Source organism: Maniola jurtina, chromosome Z (genome assembly GCF_905333055.1).
Source record: "Maniola jurtina chromosome Z, ilManJurt1.1, whole genome shotgun sequence".
NCBI classification, from domain to species: domain Eukaryota; kingdom Metazoa; phylum Arthropoda; class Insecta; order Lepidoptera; family Nymphalidae; genus Maniola; species Maniola jurtina.
The window spans coordinates 10,260,845-10,287,650 of NC_060058.1; the positions used below are offsets into that span (position 1 = coordinate 10,260,845).

Genomic DNA, 26,806 nt, shown 5'->3' on the forward strand with positions numbered 1-26,806 from the left:
AATAGGTATTTTTTGTGCTTGTTTGTCCTTATGTACCTGTGTAGGTAAGACGACGAGAGCAACCCCAATCATAATAACCATGAATAGTTGTGAAGGCCAAATATCTGGTACAAAGTCGCCATATCCCACCGTTGAGAAGGTGACAACCACAAAGTAGGTCGCTTGGAACAAATTCAAGTGACGATGACCAGCACGTTGAAAATGTTGGATACCACATACGCTGCAACAAATTTCATTAGATAGTTAGTACCTTATACGTTACCGTATTACTGTCATGTTCAATTAGCTTCATTCGTTAAGTAAAAATCTTGTGAATATTTTTTTACGTTAAAAGGTACTGAGTGGGATGATAAAATCTTGAAAGCCTGCAAATTGAATAAGCGCCGCTCTGAGGAGATGAGTTTCTAAGTTTCTATAAAGGAAAAATCCTTGCTTTATCCGTTGATTGTTCTATGAAATACAATGATGCATTTCTTATTGTTTAAATTAGGCTTTTAAATGCTATGGAATAATTTAATAATTTGGAAGAATAACTTTATAAGATTTTTAAAAACCCACTTTTTAAAACGATTAAACGAACGTTTTCCTACCTAGTAAAGACAAGACATAGCAGTGTGACACAAAGAATCATTAGTTGCTGAGATAGAGCCGACTGAGACTTTTGCATTGCGCGATGTAAATCGTTCTGAAAAGAATAATTACATTACATTATATTTAATTTAATTTATTATATACTAGACGTCTTATTCACTACATTCATTCGTTATTGCTTCAGGAATAATTATTGAACTTATTTCTATCATTAGGTGAGAGTTGAAATCTCTACCTATACCTGAATTAGTATAATATGGACAAAAATAGCTCTAGGAAAAATAAGAAATGTGACTCTCTCACTCTCTATAATATAGTATATATCTCAGTATATTTTCAAAAAGGATAAATATTTCACTAGTCCTGATCTATTTTTATCGAAAAACATATTTCTTCTGATATTTCTGTCTTAATTTTTTCAAAAAACAATCATTTTTGAAAAAATTAGAAACTTTTATGAGAACATTTTGTAGACAGTTTTAGATTAGACAGATTAGACAGTTTTAGATACTTCAATCATGATCGCTTTTTTGGTTATACTTTATTTGATACTTACAAACATGTTTTCAAGTGATCTCTTTGCAAGCCAACAGTTTAAAAATACCGGGATAAACAAATTGCGAAGAGGCGGGAATGGGACCTGGAATCGAATTTGGGGCGTTATCAAGGAATATTAGTTAGTTGTTTATTAACAATTGCTTCAATATTTAAATTTAACTTGAAAAATTTAATACTTAACGGTAAGTGCAAATGGCACCGTGTTCACCATCTCCAATATGAAGTGGAAAGACAGGACCTGTTGCCATATGTTGCCCTTGAGATGAAACAAAATAAACGTTAATTGAATCGTACAATTGAAATACCGATTCAGTCCATGAATTTTTTTAAGCTCAAATAAGTTTATGACAGTATCATTGGACCAGAGCACACTAGTAAAAAAAAATAACGATAGAATTTTACTATGATTGATTTCTATTGTACTTTTCTCCTATTAACTTCAAGATAATAGATGTGTCATCTGCAACAACAACCAATTCTACCCTACTTCCTAGTACATATGGCAGGTCATATACGTAGAAGAGAAACGAAAATGGGCCTAGAATCAATCCTTGTGGAACTCCTATGTTAATTAGTACTTAATTTGGTATTTAACCATCAACAGATACCTACTTTAATTTGTCGATTTGATAAATAAGAAGCAACCAAATATACAAAAAAGCCATCTACTATGTAAAACTTTAACTTGCAAAAAAGTATTTAATGGTTTACGCAGAATCGAATGCTTTTCGAAGCTCACAATCACATACACCAATCACATTTTGATACCGTTCCCAGGCAGGTAAAATCTTTAACCTAAAATGAAATAGAAATATTTATATAAATTGATGAAGTAAATCAAATGATATTTATTTTGCCAAATAGAATATTTTCGTATATCTAGATTGAAGAAGTACCTCTGCTTTTGCATTAGTAAATAATTTTTGAGATATTTGCTATTTGTTGGATTTTTGATCCTAATTGGTCACTGGCATTGAGATTTAAAAAAAATAAAAAGTTTTTATTGCGTAACCTAAGAATAAGTAGGTAGTCTCTATTTCTGTTGTTAACACGTATAATACAGGGTGGCATTACAAAATTCCACCCTGTATAATCGCATAGAATCGGCATACTCAATATGAGTTCTTCCAAATCACGCTGCGGAATTTACGTCCCACGTCCTTTGTAACACGGAAAAAGATTTTCGGGTGTATATTTGGCAGTTTTTTGAAGCATATCCCATGCGTGTTCAATGGGATAATTTAAGTCTGGTGATTGAGAAGACCATAGAAGGACGTTGATGTTGGCTGTAGCAAGTGTGTTTCTAACGCCTATTGCAGTGGGTAGACGTGCATTATCATGCATAAGGTGATATGAAGCACCCAATTAAGTCCGCAAAAATCATCTGATACAATCGTTTCAGCGTAATTTTGTGCCTTGAAATTGCCTCTGATCCAAATTAATTTGGTTCCTCCACCGATGCAAATATCATAATTGTTGTATCACTATAGGCAGGAATTTTCTGGATGATTTTTTTTTGCAATCAATCATTACATTTAATAAAAATACTATTTAAAAAAATCCAATGTTCGTAACTTTCTTAAAAATATAACAAAGACAATGTTATTTATTGAGTATAGAATGTACGGGCTATACTCACTCACGATAGTTTAAACATTGAAATAGCTCCTTTTGACTCAATTTGCGTTTGATACAATGGTTTGTATCAAACGCAAAAAATGCGGAAAATGGTTCCGTTGTAATTGTAGTTCTATACACACTTTCCTTGATTTTTCCAATTTGATGTATCATGTTAACGCTTACGTTGAAGGCTGCTGCTAATGTGGTTGTTTGAGATGAATCTGCTTCCATTATGGTTTTCAATTTATCGTTATCGACTTTCGTCTCCAGTCGGCTACGGGGCTCATTGTTGAGATCAAGATCTCCAGAACCGAAGCGTTGACGCTTCAACCAAAAATGTACCCTCCGTTTAAGTGCAGTACCTTGTCCATCCACGTAGTTGATATTGCGTGATGTCGGATCTACGTTGGTGCCATGACGGACATCACATTCGAAAATAACGCGCAATTTTAATTTCTCCATAGTCACAGAAACAGCGATATCAAATAAAAATTGAACGGAGAGAAAATAAATAAAAAACTGATTTTTTGAAAGAAATGTCATCACTTCACTCTACAAAATTAATTTGAATTTGGAATTCTAAGTAGAATGAAAGATATCGATCTTCACACTAGCCAGTAGTAAAACTCGCCAATTTAAATGTTAAGGGATCATAAGGGGAGGAAGAATCATATTTGCTTAATGTATAGGATAATTTAAAAGTTTTCACCTTGTATCCAAGATAAACAAGCAAAATAGCTTCGGATAATGAGATCATAGCCAAGACCGCTTGCACTCCCCAAAGATACAGCGGCCGGTTCACCCATATTATTCCATCCCAGTTGATGATTGGATGCTCCTGAAACTCCTCTTCAGTTAGATTAGCTGAATATTCAAATTCAGTCTTATTGCCTGGTTTACATCCATAACTGAAATAAATAAATGCGATAAAAAGTACCGTTACTGACCTCAGAAATTGAAGAAAAGGATTCGATATCTACATCCAAATGATAATCTAAAATCACAATCATAAACTGGGGTTGATGATTTACAAAATAAGTTATTTTGTGAGTTATTTTATTTATTTGCAGGCATACATGAAACTACATGTTAGTACATTGGTTGTATCACACTATCAATGGCTTGGGTGCAAATTTCTTCATTCTTTTTTCTCTTGCAGGCTGAATTGTGTGTACGTGTCTGTCTCTTTTTGTGTCGCTTTTTCGTTTCATCGAAGTTTTCACTTCAAAAAATAGTTTATTTGCATCGATGTATATTTATTTGGGATTCGGACTGTTATGGTCTATTAGATTATATATTGACAGTTTTTTCTCCAATAAGCGGAACAAACTATTCTTTTGAATCTAATCAAGTAATCAAACTCCACTATTATTATCATTTTGATTCATAAGATTTTATTGTTTCATTGCCAAATGCAGTGGTTATACGTTTAATTATTGTTTGTGCGAAGTTCAAATGTGAATTATTTTTCACATTAATTATTTCCTTTTAATCGGTTAATATGATAAAAAAAATAGTTTGTTTTGAATTTTTCTGTCGGTTTATATTTGGCAATTTTATCTCCAAGTTTTCTTTCTATTCTTGCAAGCAGAACTAACTACGGGCTGATGGAATGGAATGGAATTTAAATTCATAATATTAGCGGTATTATTACTATTATTGTTAGCCCGAACTGTCCCAATGCAAAGGCCTCCTTTTCTTCATTCCACCTGTCTCTGTCTAAAGAAATTTGAGGCCAGGCTGACATGTAGGCATCGAGTTCGTCTCGCCAGCGATGCCTCGGCCTGCCTCGACGTCTTTTAAAATTTTGTGGCATCCACTGTTTTGTTGTCTTTGCCCACAGTTCCTCGGACATGCGCATAACATTTCCTGCCAAGTTCCATTTTAGTTTGGCAGCTTTATCTCCCACATCCATTATTTGCGTCTTGGAGCGCAGTATACTGTTTTTAATATGGTCTATCAGCTTTATTCCAAGGGTGCTGCGCTCCATTGCTCGCTGGCAAACTCTCAGTGCGGACTTTTATATACATATCCATGAGCCTACGATTTAAAGTTAATGAAAGGTTTCCCTTCATTAAATCTTTTATGACCCAATAACCCTTCCAAGCGTTTTCAGTGCGTCTCGCAACTTCTTTATCCTGTCTCGCCTGGAAAGAGACTATTTGGCCTAAGTACTCGCATATGTATTCATGGACATATTCAATCTCCGCACCCGCTATTTGTAGCTTTTTTATTAGGGGTATATTAAAAAACATAATTCTAAATACTAACTTTACTATGCATAGGGCCACAATTAGTTGTAGCGTTTAAACTGTAAAGTTTTTTTTTTACTCACCAGGAGGCAGAAATGGGATCTCCATCGGCGCAAACACGAAATATATAGAGAACACAAGCTAGAAGCTTGAAAAATAGATTTACTATTCTAATGCGTAAACCTGAAACAATGATAAATTTACTATAATATTTAACTTGCTAATTGAAGCTTCTACTTTTTCATTTTCAACTATGTATTTATGACAATTATTATGTAACAGAATAAAAATTACAGCCTATCCACGACGACAGATTTTGATCTTCTTGTATAATGCTGAATTTTTAATTTTACGATATCAAAAGTATGAACCAAAAATTAAAAAACTAAAAAACAAACTGCCGAATAAATTCGGAACGAAATTCGGTTTTGGTCAACAAACCCGGACCTTTCATACCTTTTGAAGGCCTCAAACATTTGATCAAATTAGAATCACCTATTTGATTTAAATGGCATAATTTTCCTGATTGCTTTCACTTGTAAAAAAGCTTGAAATTGTAAATATTCTCACATTCTCACACATTTATTTTAATAATATTAAGATTTATTTTGATAACGTGGGAAAAAAGTAACAAAGTTGTATAGAATTGCGTAGCCCACATAGATATACAATTTAATAATTTATTATTTCAATTATTCCTGTCCTCGCGTGTCTGTTCTAATTGAATGCAGTATAATAATTTATCGCGGTCATTCTAACTTTCAACATGTAAGTTTGATCTGTTCTATGAAGTTATAAAATAGTGCTCTATTTTATTAGGATTTGGCATTGGCCGATAAAAGGTATCGCTCTATTTAAAGAGAAATATTACTATCACTGGTGATTTCTTAGAATAGGTAATACTCACTCGAACGTTGGTTCTTTATAAAATACAATTGCAGTCTTTCTTTAAAAGTGTTCTCGTTCACGTAATACTCCACACGAACTCTGGAACAATAACACAAATGCTAATAATTGTAAAATTTTCGACGGCAATTTCGACATTTTTAAGACAATTTCGAGACTGACTTAGTTTCGAAATTGTCTTAAAAAAGACTTTAATTCATTGTGCCCAAAACAACAAATGCATTTGTTGGAGTGCAATTGACTTGTGTGGAACTTTTAATTACTATTCTATGCTATGCCATATGTAATTATAACTTAAAATTTGGAATCATTCTTCTTCTTGTCCCACCTAGATGGGGTCCGTTTTCCTGAATATGCTACTAATTCATTAACTAAACTCTACTAATTTTCTATATTGTTGTTTGCCTCAGCTAATTAACTGTCAATATGGTTGACCATTTTTAGTTTAATAACATTAAAGTTTAAAAAATTTGACATTTCTGGTTCAGGAGTCTAGCTGTTCTTTTGAAGACACTTCATGGTGTTTTAACGTTGCTAATTCTTGCTCACTTCCCCACAAAATCTTGTTTCGGATCACCTCAACTTTTATTTTCCGTATTTGTTTTATTTTGCTTCCTGCATCTACGAGATTCATTAGAATGTTTGTATTCTTTGTTACACCCATTCTTTAAAAAAAAATACAGTCTGTGAGTACTACCGACAGAAACTCGAGCGAAATACGTCTTTGATTGTGTTTAATCGAGATCTTGATATATAAATTTCCCTATGGCTGCATTGAGTCACACATCTAACAACACAATAAAACCAATCATAGTAAATCAAACATTTACAATAATTTGTTGTTAAAAATAAATTCAATGAGGCAAAATGCTTTGAGAGATTAAATCTGTTTTATGTCTGATTCAATCAATTCAATGTATATCATAAAACATGTGTATAAAATGTTTATTCTGGACGAATTTTCAGACCAATAGAAATTGTAAATTGGTAAATTGACTTTATGCAAAGTTTCATTTTGGAGGCTTCCTAACTTAGCAACTGTGGCATGCCTACCGATAACGGATTCGATATTATTTTATCGATACAATTTCACTATAGTTTTTTACCGATTTGGAACAATTACATTTTTATATTCGTTTTTTTGTATCCATAAATACTTCTGTTACAGTGGATTAACATATATTCCTAAAATGGCTACTCTTACGAAAATCGGTTGACTTTTGACCCTGTCAAAATTTTAGCGGTATTCGGATCGATCGAATTTTCGAAAAAAAATATGGGTCAGATAGGCATCTGACCCATATTTTTTTTTCGAAAATTGACCCTTTTTATCCTAATGACTATTGGGCTCCTAATGCCGCTATACAATCTTGATTACGTGGCAAGTTTGGAATTGGATCTTTGAACGAATTGAATGGAGCACTAGTGGATCAAGCGATCGACCCATGTCGTAGATATAAATATCCTCTGTCGTGGAAACTAGGTCTCGTCCCTAGAGATACAAATAAAAGATTCAACGTGCCTTAGATATCTAACATATCATTTTAAAAATATAATTTACTAGCAATGTGAGATAAGTTCAATATACGGACTGCGTTTTACTTAAATATGAAACGATGTGTTTGCAACATGATATGCTTCCATCAAAAAGGGGACAGAGAAGCAGCGGGAAATTTGAGTATTGAAAATGTGTGATCGCGTATAGAAACATATTACAAGTAAGCAAGGATCATGAGGTGCATGTACGAGATATCAAACCAGGTATATCCCGATACTTATTAGATGTGCGTGCTAATTTCCGCCTATTAAAGGAAGCAGCTTTGGAATGGTGCCATTTGAGTACTTTAATTTAATTATTTTGGCTATTTTATTTATATTTATACTATTAATTTAAATGGCTTAATGACGCACGACACTGCACTGTGTAGTTGGTATCTTGTTTGAATATAAACAAAAGAATTTGATGTAGCAGAAATCTTTTGGCGAGAAAAAAACAAAGTCTGTTGTGAACATTCATTGTTCGGAGTTTGGCACAGTAGACATCTGCCGTTATTGCTTGACCAGATCGGAGAAAGCTATAGTGAATAACACCACGCTGAGACCACCAAACAGTTACCATTACCTTTTTATTGGTAAGCTTTGCTTTAGGACACTGTTGCGGCGTTTGTCCTGGGGTCAGCCATTGCATTTTCCGCTTACGATTATCGTAAAGAATCCATTTTTCATCAACACGCGTTTCTTTCTGCAGATCAGTCAAATCATGAGGCACCCATTTTTCATATTTTTTTATTTTATTGATTTGACGCAAATGAGTCAATATTGTTGGTAAGGTAACGTTAAACCATGCCGTTAATTCCTGGGTACTTTGGCTCGGATCGGCTTCCACCATCTCTTTCAAATCATTGTTATTCACCTGTATGGGCAGTCTTCCACGTGGTTCGTTCTTCAAATCGAAGTTTCCATCACGAAAGTGTTTAAACCAAAATCGCACAGTGCGTTCATTAGCAGTCCCCTCTCCAAACGCAACATTAATATTGCGAGCTGTTTCTGCCGCGTTAGTTCCGCGTCGGAACTCGTATTCAAAAATCACACGAATTTTCGAAGTATCCATCTTTATTGTCTAAGCTGAATAAAAAAACAACTGAGAGTTGATAATCGAATGTTGCACATTTTTTAAAAGAAGAACTAAGTACATATGTACTGTATGAAAAAAGTTTCACTCAAAAATCTCAAACCATGAAGGTTCTATGTCAATTCGAAGTACTTATTACAATAAAACGGAATTTCATACTTTAACCCCTATTATTAATGTCACAGTCAGTTGAGACCGTGTAGCAAAATACGAAAATAATTAAATCAATAATTAGAAATAATTCATTATTGCTGCTTGCTTGAAGTCTCCTCGTATTATGATTGTTTTGCTATCTACGTTTTCTAGTATACTGGAGATTTGGTAATATGTGTTTATTATTTCAGCTATATGCTCACTTGTAGGCATATTATATAAGTGTTTTAATTTTTGTTTCAATTATCCAATTCTATGCGAGAACGTCTTGAATTTCACAATTTTGTTCTTTTATTATGAGTTTATAAGTAAGTATATTCCATTCTGTTTTGTATCCTTTCCAGAATAATAAAATATGTGTTCTTTGAGTTCTATAATTTCACCTCCATTTCTTCATATTTTGCTCAGTCCTAGGATGTCCACAGTTTCATTCATCGTACGGAACCCCTTTAAAAAGTTTTCGGGAGTCCGCAAATTCTTTGGCATGTGAAAATTTCCTCCAAGCAGTGTCTCATGCATAGATATGTAGTCTCATGTAACACTTAGATTTTCGGGCACATTTATACATACAATATAAATTGTGCGTGGGTGGTTTTTTGTTATTCTTCCATTTTATCCTATTCTGTATTTCTTTAGAGGTAAGTAAACAAGTAATTTTGGAGAAATCAGTTGGGCAAGACAGGCATACTTTTCAACTTATTCAATTAGGTATATGTAATTGGATAGGCTTAGTATGTCAAATTTCTTTTAAATCATTTTAGTGACTCATATTGGTGAACATTACTATTAAAAAATCGGAATAACCGGAATCTTTAAAGTATTTTATAAGTATTTTGACCAAGTACTTTTCATGTGAATTGATGTGATACTTTTCATGTGATAAGCGTTATTTTTTTCAATCACCTTCTGTTCAAGATTTGCAACGTATCTATGTCATTAGAATCAATAAATACCTACCAGTCATCTGCACCTGACAAGTTAACTAGGTCACCGTATCATGTTATTAGAACTTGTGAAGTTAAAAAAAGAAAAATGGTAATAAATACTGCTATTATCAGTAACGATAAAAAGTGTATTTTTTGTTTGACGGCATTAGCTCTTAGCGTGCAAAGGTAGCACGGGCACGCGCCCTCGGGAATTCGTACATTATGACGATTAAACATGAAGTTAATTTTCTATAGTGAGAAGTACTAGTTAGACAATGGGTTCGGTCATGTGTACGTGAGTTTGCCTTTCCCCTTTACTAAGCTAGGGCTCACAACATGGCTTTGAACCAGCGAAATTCATTCGATTTTGATTTTTATTGATATTTTGTTACTGAAATATAATCTTAGAGAATTAATATGATATATTTTCGTGTCTTTCTAGTTTTTAGACTTTATAAGTTTTACATGTGTATATATATATTATTTACCTTTTTACAATTATTAGAATTGATCGAATGAGCACCCTGTTTCCTATTTCCAATCATCTCAAAGCTTTTTGAACATACGAATAGAAATTGGTCTTTAGTCAGTTTAGATAAATTGTATGCAGGCATTTCGATAGTTTTCAATGTAAGTGAATGTCCTTCGCTGGAAGATCCAGGCTTAACGAGGGTACGGCCCTCGAGACAGACCCTTCTTGTCCACATATAGAATCTTTTTGTAATACTTAACATACAGACATAATGTTGACTTAACTTAATATTATATTGATTTTTCTACAACTTGTTGTTCCAGATTTAATACTAATAGCATCGATCGATTTCAATCTCTGTATCTACGTCTACAACAAAATAGAAACTCTACGCACGCCGTTGATTTTAGCATTCGCATTTCAAATTTTCGTTTTCTTTCTGAGTCTAGTATGCGGAGTACTTTCGTGGGGAATCTCCAGTCTTACACACCTTTTTCTTCCCTTGCAAAGACTGCAGACATTTTTTTGTCTCAAACTCATTTTTAGTATTTGTCTTTGCTCCATCTCAAATTGGCATGTAGATATAAGCATGAAAAGTACCGTCGTCGCTTGCTCTCTGATTGAGCCTATTTAAAGGTTTCACTATGGAGAGTGTGATTTTGTAGAGGTTGGGCTGCATCGAAAACACTTCGTATTTTGTGCGCCGACTACTTCTTAGTCCAGAATTTAATAATGCATTCCTCCGTTTTTTTTTTCTCTAGGGATTTCTCTAGTTTTCTATAATCAGCACATCCATATTAAGTTTTTGGCACAAAGAGTTGTTCTTCTTATGTCAGCTGAGAGCTCGATGTTAAAAGTAAAACGCAGTGGTTTGCAGCTGAGCCTTGACGGTATGAAATAAAAACTACTCAAAGTTACTACTGTTTGATGAGACTTCGTTTAGAGGTAATATGATTCACATTTAAAGCAATACGCAAAGAAAATAATGTTAACGTTAACGTTAAAAGTATTTTATAACTTTTTTTTTATTAATTTTCAAAATATTTACAATATCTGTAAGTCCATAACAAACAATATCTTAGATTACACACTACATGTATGTAAAAATTGACAAAAAATCTAATTTTAAAACAAATTGGCTGCGTAAAGAGGTAAAGGCACTGATTGAAGGACTACTCTTTATTTGGGCTGTCTATGTATTAATTTTTTATAATTTAAATAGAGAAAACGTCCAATTTTAATATAATATAGAGATATAAGTGCTATTATTACTGCACACTCATTTTTCAAACATACCTATTAAGAGAGATTTGAGATATTGTAGTTTGTGTTAAAGATAAAGTTAGTCAAGAAGTGAGATTACCTCGGAATCCTGTCGTAGCTATCCCATCCTGTGAGGCAATTGTATGAGCTATACCTGCTAATTGCTGCCATGCTTAATATACCATAATAATGATAATGTCACTATGTTATTTCAAATATCTGTACTGGATACAACTGTTTTGCTTGTACACGGCGTTTTTACGTTTAGGTTGTTAATGGATGTCTTTCTTTTGTTAGTTCAATTGGTAGTTATTCTATCTATGATGATTTTGTAATTTCTGCAATTCATTGTACTGGGGTCATTAGTTTAGAAAAACTAGCTATTATTAGGTACTATGGGTAAAAGTAAAAAAGCACTCATTAGTCATAAACTATACAACTGGTTCTAAAACGAATTATCAAGAGCTACCTATATATGACAACTAAGTAAACGAAATATGTAGAAACAAATTATCAAATCAGTGTCGTCTTCTGACATCTTCGTTCAATGCGGTTAACGAATCTATGTGTAGCGAACCTACTCTACAAACTCCAAATTGAATGTTAAAAATAATAGATACTAGTAACTGGAAGCTCTATATTAAAATAGGTATTTATTTTTGCTTCATTTGAAATAATAAGTGATTCAGAAGTGGCATAGGACTTTTAAAATACCTTTTTTGTTACCAGACAAGTTACGACTACGTGCATTAAATCTGGAAAAAATATTTTTATATAAATAAATATTAAAATATGCAACAGCAACAAAGACATTATTATAGTTAAGGCTCAAAATTCAATGTATTTTTCCCTATGTTGTTGGTTTCACTTAAAGAAAGAATGTTGGATTCTCCTGCTATTTAGTCAACAACTCTCTACTTTTGTCAACTGCTGTCAATACGCTCGCCTCAACGCAACGGGTTACGCATCTGATTTCATTAGTCTATTAATCTTTCGTGCACCCTCGACAACTATAATATAACATAAAACATTTTTTTTTATTAAGGTAATATTTCAATCACCAATTTAACGTATATTAACAGTTTTTGTATTTATTGAAAATATATCAAAAATCAAAATGTTAAATAAAGTCAATTAAAGTTTTAAGACGTTAGCGGTTAGAGAAATATGTCCCGAGCTCAAATTGATATTAAAAAAATATAATTCTTAGAGTCGAAAAATATAAATATAAATATGTACTCCAAGCGGTAAAACCGACTGTGGTTTTTATGGCGCTGAATTTAACAAAAACGCCCTGTTTATTCTACAAGTTTAATAGATATAATAAAAAATTAAATAAATAAAGCTAATTTCGATTATCTCTTTTATGTCAATGAAGGACATAGTGTTGATGGTACAAGGCAATGCTACAACAAATCATATTATATTCCTAACTACTTCAAACATGCGCGTGCATTTACAATCTTCATGTTTTATTTCTGAACTATTTATTTTTTCTATTAACTATATTTGCATATCCTCTATATTACAAAATCATTAAATCGTTTTTGTTTAAAATTCTGGCTATGTGGTTTGATCAAAAAACCACTGGGATTATCGAATCATTCAATTCAATCATCACGCTTTGCGCTCCACTGAATTTTTGCATTGCATCAAATTTTTCGGTCGATCAACTGTCAATGATAGGAATGTCTATAATTGTCTGCTACGCTTTTATAAAATTGATTAATTGGAATGCATTTCCTTTGCATCATATACACAAACCTAGTGCTACCAAAGTAATAATATTCGCCATTAACATCTAATTATTGAAAGGCGAATTGTATTTGTGGAGAGCAACGCGATCGCATCGCGAACGAAACGCCACAGTTGGCTTCAGGCAAGGCGGGCGCCGCGACCCTCGGCCACGCCAGACTGAGCCTGTTTCGGTTGCCCGGTGACTTTTCCGCCTCGCTAGTCGTTACAGCTATACTCTACTAGCACCAGGGAAAACGTCATGAATTATGAATTCCTTTGTACCTAATTCACATATATGTATGTTTCTAATTCAAGTCGCTCTCGAAATGATTTTAATATTTGAATTTGTTTGAAAGGGGAACTTCTCTTATTCTTTATATTCCAATGGTTGTAAAGTTATCTTCAACTCACAAACTTGAAGAAAAATATCGTTTAAGTGTCTCACTCAGTAGTCATTTTTGGAGTTAATCGTTTTTGACTCCTAATTGATTGATTCTGTTGAATTTTAGCGTCCTTGAAAAAGCACTTCTAAGGAATGCATCTTATCACAGGTCACCATTCATAATATTAACCAGTTTCTCGTTTTTCAGTGACAATATCAAATTGTTGCGGTTATAGAGATGTCCATAGTTTGTCGCTACTTTGGTCGCTACTGTTTTAAGGATTTACTGATTTCTTTCATGGAAGATGTCACACAGTTGTTGTGTTGCCAGTGACAGTCGTTTTAAGGTCGACATCATAGACGGAGGATATAAATGAGAAAAAGATGAGTCCCTGCGACGTATGAAATAAAATGAAATAAAATATTGTACACCATTATAAAAAAACAATAAACAACAAAAATAGAAGTACATTGTCGTTTTGAAACGATCTTTGCCAAGCAACGTGAGAAGGATTTAATGTCTAATGAGAAAGAGTTCACGACACTGTACATATAATTCGTATAAAAAATATAATTAAGTAGGTTTAGTTTTCTCAACATCTTTCTTTGTCCTTTTTTATGCTGGCCCTTGCCCAAGAGCTTGTCCAATGAACAGCGCACTGAACTCTACTTGTGAAATCTATTATTCTTTCCTTCGGTTTTTATTCAGTTATTTCATTGTAGATATTCTATTGGCTTGGCTAAGAAATAATTTTGACGCTCCTATTTCCTTTGATTTAGGAAATCTCTCAAAATTGCTTGCTGCTAGGCGTCATCTTGATTTTTTCTTTTTTATTAAACATTTATTTCTAAAAGTTTCAATTTTCAAAGTAAGATAACTATACCAAGTAGGGTATCATATGAAAGGGCTTTACCTGTACATTCTAAAACAGATTTTTATTTATTTTAATGTTAACTAGTTTTTGATTTATCGTGCAAAATGTTGGAAAAAATACCGAGTACGGAACCCTCAGTGCGCGAGTCTGACTCTCAGTTGGCCGGTTTTTTTATAAAACATTTTCAAAAACTTAAAAAAATATAGGAAATCCGTGTATTCCATTTAAATACTAGTCCTCGGATATTTAGCTTTTCAGATTAGTGGAGATTAAAAAGTTGAAAAAATTCCCGCCTCTATTTATTGTTGTGATTGGAAAATAAATTTCACTGTACTTTAAAATTCGGACTGAGGTCTGTAAGTCCTTTTTGGTGATTCTTAATGGAGAAAACCGTAAAACAAGCCATTTCATGAAAATCTGACCCAATTAAAATTCTTTAGGAATGTTTATTTCCCCGGAATAAAATCAGGGCACACCGGCAGAGTGAAATGGAAACATAAGTAGATTCATTTACTTTTTTAGGTCTCAGTTTGATTCCGAAGGCGGCGATTTATCTCACAAACAGTTTTTGTGCTATTATGATTGTGGCCCAGTTAAGTCCATAATGTTCTTAAAATTGTGTGAAGTCTGCAAATCCGTACATCCGTACAGCGTGGTGTCCCAAACCCTTCTCATTCGGGGAGATGACCTGTACTCAGTAGTGGGCCGGCGATAGGTTGATCACGAAGATGAATGAACCATAATTCAAATTAATTTCGCACCCGTATCGTAGCTGGTTAATCGCATTCCACAAATTTTGTGGCGAATTACTATGTTATGGTTGTAAATTATACCGCATTTGAAGGTATCAAGGGAGCAGCTGATGCGACTTTGATTGTATACGAGCCTCGTAGCCAACGAAAATTAAACTGTTCCTACAGATATTCCAGTGAATACACAGTACTACTGAGATTCAGGTAAATCTGTTATCCAAATCCAAAACTATTTAATCTATCCTGACTGACTGATCTGTCTAGCACAGAATAAACCGCTGGGGTTATGTAGTGAAACGACCAGCTGCTCGATAGTGACTGCTTTATTCATAAAGTTTTCTATCTACCTACCTTGGATACAATATTTTAAGTAGTTACTTACATACGTATACAACATCTTCCCCCTAAAACAAACAATATATGAAACAATAAAACTAAACGAAATCTAAAACACTACAAAATAGAACACCGTATATAATACAAAGAATATAACTTATACTAAACATCATAATCAATAAAGCTTAGACTAAACCTTATTTTCTATTAAAAAGTAATGCTAGTTGCTCACGAGCTTTACGCGCTGCCGTTCGACCCTGGCCGTTATCCACTCCACTAGGCGAGGCACTAGCCGACCGATAGCTAACCTCGTCGTCAGAGCCGCTGCCATATGTCGCACCATCGTCACCATCCCCCTTCTCATCGAAACAAGCAGGAGGTGACGGAATAGCTGTCGAACAAAGTTCCGCTCGAATGAGGTGACGCCGGTTTCGCCTATATTTTCTGCCAGACCCATCGGTAGTATCGATTTTTTTATCCTTTGCCATATTTGGATTATTTAAACTCAATCGTATTTAAGTTGGAAGCAAACAAAGATAATTCACTTCTGAAATTGAAATATTTTTCTAGAAATAAAATGGCGATAGCGCGCGGCTTCGTTACACTTGTCCCGCTCGCCGCTGAGTTGACTACTTCAATTTGTTTTCCTTCTGTGAGCGATATTTCATTGGCGTGGCAAATCTTCATGGCTTTTTCCAAGGTTGAGTCGTCCGTTCTAAGTAGTCTATCTCTCACTGTGTTATCAGAAACTCCAAAAACTATGCGATCTCTTATCAATCCATCTTCCAAGTGTTCAAACTCACAGTCACGGTAATATTATCTATTAATACATACCATTAGCGTGTCACAGTGCTGACTTATTTATTATATGCGTAATGCTGTGACGTATGCGTCCACGTTCTCCCCGGCTTCTTGATTACGTGTGAAGAATCGAAATCTGGCCATCGTTGTGTTAGGTTTGGTTCCGAAGTATTCGTTAATTTTTTTAACAAGAACTTCAATGTCATCCTGATTTTCATCCTTTGAAAATTTGAAGGCCGAATAGGGTTACTGGTAATATGTCGGCAATCTGTTAAGGGGGTGTAGGCGAAGTAATTTGCAACCAAATGACCCCTTGTGACCCCTAGGCAAATGTCAACCATTTTCGAGTAATTTGACTTTTTGTGTTTTTTAGAAGAATTTGAGGTATGCAACTTTGAAAATTTATAAAAAAAAACCAATGCATGATTTTTTTTTATTTTTATTATTATTTGCTTGCTAACACTTCAATACATAATAATCAACCATAAAATGATACTTATCTTTAATAGTTTTTAAATCACAGCTACAAATCTGTGCAAGTTTTATAATTTACGCCAGGTGGTCTGACAAAAATGGTCGATTTATGTAAAAAATTACTGAAGAACTTTATCGGCAGAACACATGAAAAACATGTACAACTTCTCAGCTATCCAACGAGATACAATATGGTACCAGAAATTAGAAATTGGCCGAAAAAAATGCAATTATTGTGAAAAAAATGAAATCGTCTTAAGAATACGAAATAATATCTCAACGTCGAATTTTATGGTAATACTCTTATTTCTTATTTAGGATGAGTAATGAGTTATAAATTAATCTTACAATTAATTTTCGAAGTATAAAACTCTAAAAATAATGAGAGTTCCAAGAATGACATTTTTAATCCTTTGTGTGAACACGTGCACCAATCAGCGCTCTCGGATAAGAAGAGCTTAAAAACATTATCTAGTGACTGGATAGAAAAAACAAAGGCATAAATAGCCAGATTTGCCTAAGGGTGCTCCCTCACCGGGAGCATTCACGTGTACTGTAACATTATAGATTCGTCTTTGAGCATTACATTACATTAATACCTCCCTGACTGACGAGCATTCGCGTGTAATGTAATATATAGATTCGTCTTTGAGCATTACATTACAATTCTACCTCCCTGACTGACGAGTATTTGCGTGTAATGTAATATTGATTCGACTTTGAGCATTTTCAGCATTTCATAGCAAGATGTCAGACGAAGCGGTCGTTGTGCTGAGTGCGGCAATATTAATTCGACATTGTTATTTACGTAAAAAAAAAACACAGAAGAAACGATATTGGTGTCATGAATTATATCAAAACCGGCAAAATACAGGCGGTTTGGATATTTTAGAAAGAATCAACCGACCCATAAGTAAACTTAAAATGTTTTTAAGAATCTCTTCTTCGGATTTTGAACACTTAATAAATCTCATTGGACCATATGTTAAAAAAGAAGATACTAATTAATAGACAAGCAATAACAGTGCAAGAAAGATTAGCTGTTACATTACGATTTTACGCATCTGGTGATTCTTATTCAAGTTTGCAGGTTACTTTTAGAATGTCCAATCAGATTATAAGTTGTATTATCAAAGAAGTGAGTGAAGCTATAATTGGATGTTTAAAAGAAAATATACTGGTGAGTTTATTAATCTAGTTTATTAATCAATCAGATCTCCAAATTCACGCATAAACCCCTCACTTTCTTGGCTATTAATGCTGGCTTCAGGCGAAGAAAGTTGGGCGTCTGCAGTGGATGGAACTGCTGCTGGTGAGGGTGTACTTTGGAGGCCTGATGGTCCAGCATGGTTTGATTCATTACGCGAAAGTTGAGAATCAGGAGTCCAATATCCATGTTGCTGGTACATGTACTCATATTCACCGCGATCGGCACTAAACAAGATATTGGAAATGTGGTGCTGTACACAGGCCCTAGTATTATGAGAGTACGTCTTGAGTTTTTCAGTAATAAATTTCCCAAAAGTAGTGCATTCATCCGATTTAGCAGAAGTAAAGTCTTGCAAAATTTGGAAAGTCGAGTGCATTATATCATCACTTCCATCCACCTTCGCTTTTTTCCGTTGTGGTGCATCAGGATTTTCAGGTGGGCTTGTCGCGAGTCTCCTGCAAGTCTTGTGTCCCAGGTTCACAAGGAATCTAAAACAAGGTTTTTTTTCAGTTACCTAGCATACCAGATGGTTGGCTAAATTTGGCTGAAAACTTCAATAACCAGTGGAATTTCCCTCATTGTGTCGGCGCTATAGATGGCAAACATGTAGTCCTGCAAGCCCCATACAGAAGTGGAAGCGATTACTATAATTTTAAAGGTTTTTTTAGTATAGTTCTATTTGCGGCTGTGGATTCAAATTACAATTTAATATATATAAACTGTGTGGCTGTCAAGGGAGAATCTCTGATGGAGGAGTATTTAATAATTGTAATTTGTATACTAAAATGCAGAATAAATCTTTGAATCTACCACAGCCAAGAGCATTGCCGATGCGGAACAAAGAAATTCCTTATTATTTTACTGGGGATGAAGCTTTCGCATTATCAGAAAATATAATGAAAGTGTATTCAGGACATCATCGTAAAGGAACAAAGGAGAGAATTTATAATTACAGACTTTGTAGAGCACGGAGAGTAGTCGAAAATGTGTTTGGCATTATGTCAGCAGTTTTCAGAGTGTTGCGGAAACCCATGTTATTGCAACCAGAAAATGCTACTTTAGTAGTTAATGCCATAGCACACCTACATAACTTCTTACGAAGAAATCGGCAAAGTAGGGATTTGTACACACCTCCGGGATCTTTCGACAGGGACAATTTAGGAGTAATCACACCAGGATCTTGGAGGGCTGATACCGAAGAAAATACTGGTTTAATGGATTTGGATGAACAACAAGAAGCAGCACAAATAGTTCCTCAAGAGATACGTGAAGAAATTAGTAATTATTGTTCGCAAGAAGGAGCAGTACCATGGCAAAACGAATATGCTTAATGTTTATTAATGTCCTGCTTTATTTAGCCTTGATAGGTTAAAAAATATTTAAAACTTGTGTAAACAGATATTAAATGTAATATACATAATATACTAACTGAATCTGTTGTCTTCCGTGGTTCATATCTGTCCAGTATAAATGATAAAGCTGCATATGCGAACCAGGTACTAGTATATACTTCTTCTGCACCTGAAATATAGATTATGTAATATGTACTGAATTGAAAAATATTCTGACAAAATATAGTATGGTGAAGGCACCTATAGTCCACTTGTTTAGGTATGCGGATGCCCAGTTTTGAAGTGTAATCAACATTGATCAAGATCATTTCTAATCAAGTTTGTTTACATTTTTTCTAAACAAATGGCCTATAGTGAAGGTATCACCAACAAACAAAACGTGCCCTAGGTACCCACGAGTCGTGTGGAATGTGACCTCTCCGCCACTCACACTCACCCCTTGCTTGTCACAGTTATTGTCATGACTAAAGTAGATGTAGGTACATAAATAAAATATGTTACCCACCTTTTCCGGTTCCTGAAGCACTTTTTTTCATTTTGCTCTTTTCTCTTCTAAGAGATGCTAAAAGGCTTGTGATTTTCTTTTGACATTCTTCTACGGTTATTCCAAATTGATCCGATAATTTCACCCAACCGTCTTGTTTTATTATTTTATTAAAGTGTTGAGGATGCTTAGGGTCCCATAATTCCCTGATTTCCCTATATTTTTCTATGAATAATAGAGTCTTCTCTTTGTCCCAAGCCATTACTTAAATTTAGAACTGTCCGTGACGCCAAAAAAATCTCCGAAGCGTCAGAAACACTTTATGACAACGTGCGTTCACTTCACTGTCACGTAGGCTACTGAGCGGGCGGGCGGGGGGCTAGGGGCAGTGAAGCCCCCCGCCCGCCCGCTGAAGCTGTGAAGCGCATTGATGTTACAAGTTGTATCAAGATAATAGCATTGTATCATTACAAGGTGCGCATTGTAATGCTCGGTTCTCCTCCTTCACTGATGTATGCCCGTTTTGTATCATTACAAGGTGCGCATTGTAATGCTCGGTTCTCCTCCTTCACTGATGTAATGCTCAAATCTGTAACGTTACATTACACGCGAATGCTCCCGGTGAGGGAGCACCCTAACATTTTTCAGAGAATAGGATAATAATTAAAGCACTGGCAATTACAATAACATTAGGTGAAGGGTGGGATCCTTAACTTATTTAATTGTATTGTATTTATAAATTCTTAGACTTAAAAGATAAGACATTTAAAATGTTTCATAATTTGCGCATTTATTTGCATTATTAGAAAACGTACCTCTGGAAATAAGAAGAGGAATGAGATTCCAGCACGATAGATGTCCAGCACACTGGAGAATAACAGTTCGGCAATGGTTAGACACTAATTTTCCCAATCGATGGATAGGCAGAGGAGGCCCAATTCCTTGGCCAGCAAGATGTCCAGACCTGACACCTATGGACTATTATGTCTGGGGACATATGAAGAGCCTAGTGTACGATGTCTCACCAGTGCCATCAGTCGAAGAATTGAAAATTAGAATAATAAATGCAGCTAATTCAATAAGAACCAATTTGACAAGTAATGTAGTAAAATCTCAATTAAGAAAAAGAATGCGCCTGTGCATAAGAAATAGAGGGTCACATTTTGAAAATGAACTTTAGAATTTAGTTTTAATGGCTTAGTGTAACTTATCTACGTAATTATTTTAAACTTCCTAAACGATTATTGTAATTTTTGATTGCAGACGATTTCGTCTTTATAACAATAATTGTATTTTTTTTCGGCCATTTTCTGATTTCTGGTACCATATTGTATCTCGTTGGGTAGCTGAGAAGTTGTACATGTTTTTCATGTGTTCTGCCGATAAAGTTCTTCAGTAATTTTTTACATAAATCGACCATTTTTGTCAGACCACCTGGTGTAAATTATGAAACTTGTACAGATTTGTAGCTGTGATTTGAAAACTATTAAAGATAAGTGTCATTTGATGGTTGATTATTATGTATTGAAGTGTTAGCAAGCAAATAATAATAATAATAAAAAAATTCATGCATTGGTTTTTTTTTTATAAATTTTCAAAGTTGCATACCTCAAATTTTTCTAAAAAACACAAAAAGTCAAATTACTCGAAAATGGTTGACATTTGCCTAGGGGTCATAAGGGGTCATTTGGTTGCAAATTACTTCGCCCACACCCCCTTAACGGATTGCCGACATATTACCAGTAACCCTGTATATCGTAGCCATCCGGTCCAATAAGATTTATAAGTAGACTCGCCTGTACATCTTTGTCTCTTGTGTGCTCCCGAAGCCTTCAAAAACACACTAAACTGTTTGTACCATTTACGCCACGCGTCCGCCCGACTAGTTGGGCCACCCTCCAATATCAAATCTGCTGGAGGCCGTGCGTGTTCCATCGTAAATTCGTCGAATCCTAGTTGCACATAACTAATTATTCGATATTTAAACAGTTCAAAACCAAATTCTACCGCGAAGCACTTTAATTATAATAAATAACAGAGCACCGCTGTCACCATGTAGTGAAACGACCAGCTGCTCGATAGTGACTGCTTTATTCATAAAGTTTTCTATCTACCTACCTTGGATAGAAAGGTTAGAAATTGAAATTTTGACATTAGGTTGTTTTTAAGCGTCACGTGATACGTCATAAGGAGCACGCCGCCGTGCCAGAGCTATACTCTTTTTTTTTTTAACAGGCGAGTACTGCGTATGTCTTTCGCACATTACCGATATTGACAGAGTGAGATGGGTGATTGTGAAGGGAGGAGCCAACGCCTTTGTTCTTGTGTTAAGGCCCGTTCATATTGAATACTACTAAAATGTACTGTACAGAAATTATAATTATTTTTCTATATAAATAATTTGATAAATAAATAACAATAAAAAAATATTGGATATAGTATTGGACATGTATTATGCACAAGAACTTGTAAATAAAGTAATTATTATATAATTCCTGTAATCTTAAAAACTTTTGTTATTTGCTTTATTTGCTCGTCATCACTTCCTTCTGATGAACTTTCTGCAGACACCTGAATGATAAATTCTTCTAACATGTTTTCTACATGATTGTCCACTTCGTACATTTTTGTCTAGATCTTGGTTATCACATGATTGACACATGACGACTATTCTTGACTATTCACATTAGCTACACCTTGTGACAAAAGAGTTCTAACTTCATCAATTTTTAACTTTTGTTATTTGCTGCCACTTAGCCCTTCACTTGAGCCCAAACAAGCTCAATTAGGTTGAGCTCACAGTGATACGGTGGTAACGCGATATGACGCGACGATTTGTGGACTTAGCCATCTCGTCTATGACAAATTTTTCAAAACGATCTTTATTTTATTAATGAGATCCAAAAATTGCAACTTTAACATGGAATCGTCACATGCAATATTTTTTTGAGCGTAGCCAATGATGTCTTGTTTGCGAGATGAAGTTGTAGGTGCTTTGTTTTTTGTTTGATAACTGAATGTTCATGCAGCAGCTATGGCGTTTGTGTGAAACGGACTTTATGTTGATTACGTTGACCAATAACAACGTAGTAAAAATTTGCGGTACTCGTCTGTTAAAAAAAACAGACTATACAGGGTGTTTGGTAATTAGTATATAAAGACGACACGTACCCATGCTACTTTGATGTGATAAATACAATGCTGAAGTAAAATGACGAAATAAAATTATAAAAATTTCCATACAAAATTTAAAAAAAAAAATTATGTCAAAGTTTTCATGACCCTAACGTGCCCTAACTCACTGAGATTGTTGGCCATCTTTAGATAGGCCAAGGCCAAACATAACATGAAAACTTGGACATAAAAAAAATGTATGGAAATTTTTATAATTTTATTTCGTCATTTTACTTCAGCATTGTATTTATCAGATCAAAGTAGCATGGGTACATGTCGTCATTATATTATACTAATTACCAAACATCCTGTAGAGCTGCCCGCCCGCTGCTTAGGCGCTCGCGGGTGTGCGGGGCGTTACCTCCACAATTGCGCTCTCGACCGGACTCCTGTGGCATACCTACTTTACGCGCAGGTTACCTACGAACGGACGCGACGTACGCGCGCATTGCGTTGCGAAATTACTTACGTAAAATGTCTTATTCAAATGTAGAGTATTTTTAAAAATCAAACGAACTTACCAAATGAAGTTCGATTGTAATTATGCGAGCAGCTTCTTTCGACGCGATTTGGTTTACATATTGTAGAACGCGTCCCACGCATCAGCCTAGCACGGATTTTTAGATCTTTTTTGACTTTTAAACTGGCAACACTGCCTACCCGCACCCAATCGCCCACTAGCGCCCTCCCACCACAGCTCGGACCACTTCACGGCCGGCTTGTCATTTTAGTTGATAGTTATAGATAGATACATTTTATATTTGTTTATATATGTATGTATATAAATTAGGGTAGGGTGTACTTTTGTGTACTTTAGGAAAATAATAAAATTAGGGAGGGTGTGTATAAATCGCGTCGAAAGAAGCTGCTCGCATAATTACAATCGAACTTCATTTGGTAAGTTCGTTTGATTTTTAATTATGCTTCGCAGCTTCTTTCTTTGCGATTTGGTTTACATATTGTAGATGTTCAGAGCTAACAAATATAAAATGAGTAACCTATTTGGAATATAAATAGGTTAAGTAAGTATTTGTGAATATTACAAATAAAAGTTTACATTTAAAACATAATAGATTATGGTAGATTATAGCTTGTTGAATCAACTTTTTTAATTGAGTAAGTATATACTTATACAATACATTTGTGATCTTATACATATACCTACTATCTACATAATAAATCGGTATGTTAAATATAATAAATAATAATAATTTTAATAAATCAACAAAAGTTATCGTTAACTAAGTATCTTTATCCCTCTTTTATAAAATTTAGCGAAAGTAGCCGATAACTGGCTGTAATCAACAGTGTTATCATTGTTGACACCTGCTCTGCTGGCTCCAGATGTGGATGCATGGCGTGTTATGGGAGCACTAAATTTTGTCATATCAATGAAACCTTTATGAATTGTTATCCAATGACTCAATCATTGGGATGATAACTTTTTGTAAGGCCCTTTGTAACTTATATAAACAAATAATCATTATTAGTTTCACGAATGGAATTTGTTTTATTAATATACTTACTACTTTAAACATGTATCTGAATATATACTAAAATTTTCACTAAAGAAAGGTAATTTCAAAAAAGGGTTGAGAATTGAGATGAATTAGGTCAAGAGGTCGTTATCAAATCTGAAATTTTAATAGTAATCTAGTTCGGCCTATTGACGTTGCTTACTTTTATCAGTGAAAAAGTAAGCACTCTATGAGTAAGCAGTCATTAAAGCCAACAAAGTAAGGGTCTTTTTGAAAGATTTCCCAAGTTGAGGTTCTCATGTGGCCATTGTTCAGATAAGTAACTAGGAACAGTGTCAGTATCCCATGTTATATTATACTTTGGTTGAGTTGGGCTTGACCTGCAACTCCCTTCATAAACTTCCTAATTTGATAGTCATCTAACATATTAGGAAAACCTAATAACAAGGCAGATAAGTACAAATGTATAGTTCCATATTTTGTACCCTTATCAAATATTTTTGTAAGAAATTCTAAAATCACAATACCATTTTTATCACTATAATCATCATTTTGTTTACGATATTCTATCCAGGACCTAATACAGGTATTGTATTGTCTGTACGTAATGGTCAGAGTGTGAATTCATCACAACATCAACAGTTATTGCTGGTAACGACATTTTCAGATATTTTTGTCGCATAATTTCATGGCGACTAAGTGGATTGTTTTGTGAAGATTATGAGGTTTTCTGAAAGGTTAAAAGATTAACGTTAGGATGAAGGTATACATAGGTACATGTTGAGCAGACCGATCTTGTAAACAAAGGAAACTAGGCTTGCGAAGGCTAGTTATTATTTTTATCGGTTTTAAATTATCATTTTTCTTATCACTTTTAAAATTAAAATCAATGGTGGAAACGCATAAAAGTACAAATGTTTTTAGGACACCGTGAAGGCATCAAAAGTACATGCATCAGGATCGATTTTCTATGTGATATAAGTCTCACATTTTGCATTGCAACGACTAGCGAACAAATCTATTTCAAAACTGTCAAACACTTGAGTCAACGTTTTAAAAGCATAGTCAGTTAATTCCTGGTTAATTTCCATTCGGTGTCCTGGAAAGATTTTCTCGACAAAATATTAGCTTGGGTATTATCTTTAATTAATAATAAAGATGTAAATACATAAGAATTACGGGTACTGCGCGCTTCCCCCATACAATTTATGTAGAAAATAACTGTTGTACTATCAATCCTTAAAATGATTGTCTACGTTACAAAGATCAATTGCAAATACCTTCAAAGCTAGGAAAACTGCCTTTAATTCTAACTGGTTTATGTATAAACAAGAGTCTTTCTTCTAACGACCGGACGCTACACTATAGCTACACTATACATAATTATAATAAAAAGCACTCCAGTTAAGCACGCATCCGATTTTTTTTTTTTTTTTTTTTTGTAATCAAATTAATTGATCTTAAAGGTGAAAATGCACTGTTGATACTATTTAACTTTCTCAAATCCTCAAACTCAAATTTAACTATTTCAAATTGCTAAGGAGGAGAATGTTTTTGTTCGTGACTCGGGTTATATAATAAGCAATGATACTTGTGACGTTTGAACATTTTTATATAATAACCCACGAATATTGGACTCCAGGACAAGCTGAAATTAACGGTTCAAACAATCTAGTAAAATCGCGAAGTTTGCGTTACGATTGTGTGAATATCTTTTAAAATAATAATAATAATAATAATTAATTTTAATTTTCTTATCATCAAGAAGTTTTAAGTATCATGTTTATTGAATCATAAATGAAACCTAAAAATTTTCATTGTTGCCTTTGGAGTCAATGTTGTAATTAATTTTGATGCAGTGCGATAATCTTCTATTTTAAAATTACTACTTTTAATAAACCTATTTAGGTTTTTAAGGTTTAAATACTAAAATATACTATAATAGTTCTTATCTAGAACTGAGAGTTGTGATTCGTCATTTACGAATCGCTCCTATTTCAAGTAATTTGTTTAATGGTTTTTGAAAATCTAAAGACTTGTTAAGTGATTTTGGGCAACAATCACTGGGATTGCTATTTTGGACAGGCGTGCTTATAAAAGGAATAATGTAGCCTTCGATCCATGATAAAACAATTAGATCACTTGTAATAAATACATGATTATTCATGTGAGAAACGACGTAAACGTCATGCGTACGATACCTCGTGTAGCACTAGCGGCGGCTGTGAGCGCCTGCGGCGCGGCGGCGACGGCGGCGGCGAGCGCTCGGGGCCGCGGCGCGGAGGGGCCGGCTGCTCTGCTGCTGATACTGGCGCGGAACTAGCCGACTCTTCCCAATATCTTGTTTGCCTACTATTTTTTTGGTGCAAGGGTTCGAA

At 34.4% G+C, this 26,806-nt stretch overlaps 1 protein-coding gene and 1 long non-coding RNA gene across 18 annotated transcripts in view; one reads left to right on the forward strand and one right to left on the reverse strand.

Moving 5' to 3' along the window:
- Positions 1–26,806, reverse strand: part of LOC123880416 (potassium channel subfamily T member 2) — a 75,506-nt gene that overhangs the window by 39,119 nt on the left and 9,581 nt on the right. For 14 of the 17 annotated variants that reach the window (XM_045928536.1, XM_045928530.1, XM_045928533.1 and 11 more), the window contains exons 2-8: positions 5,929–6,008; positions 5,105–5,204; positions 3,479–3,677; positions 1,331–1,405; positions 1,148–1,231; positions 591–685; positions 37–220 (exon numbers count right to left, since the gene is read on the reverse strand). In XM_045928536.1, the coding sequence (XP_045784492.1) occupies positions 37–220; positions 591–685; positions 1,148–1,231; positions 1,331–1,405; positions 3,479–3,677; positions 5,105–5,204; positions 5,929–6,008 (817 nt within the window). Of the gene's footprint in view, positions 1–36; positions 221–590; positions 686–1,147; positions 1,232–1,330; positions 1,406–3,478; positions 3,678–5,104; positions 5,205–5,928; positions 6,009–11,473; positions 11,670–26,806 lie in introns of those variants that run through there. The other 3 variants (XM_045928537.1, XM_045928539.1, XM_045928531.1) reach the window with 1 other exon arrangement.
- On the forward strand, positions 17,745–19,373 carry LOC123880429. Its single transcript, XR_006799245.1, has 2 exons — positions 17,745–17,910; positions 18,451–19,373. It is a non-coding gene; the product is annotated as an uncharacterized LOC123880429 (long non-coding RNA).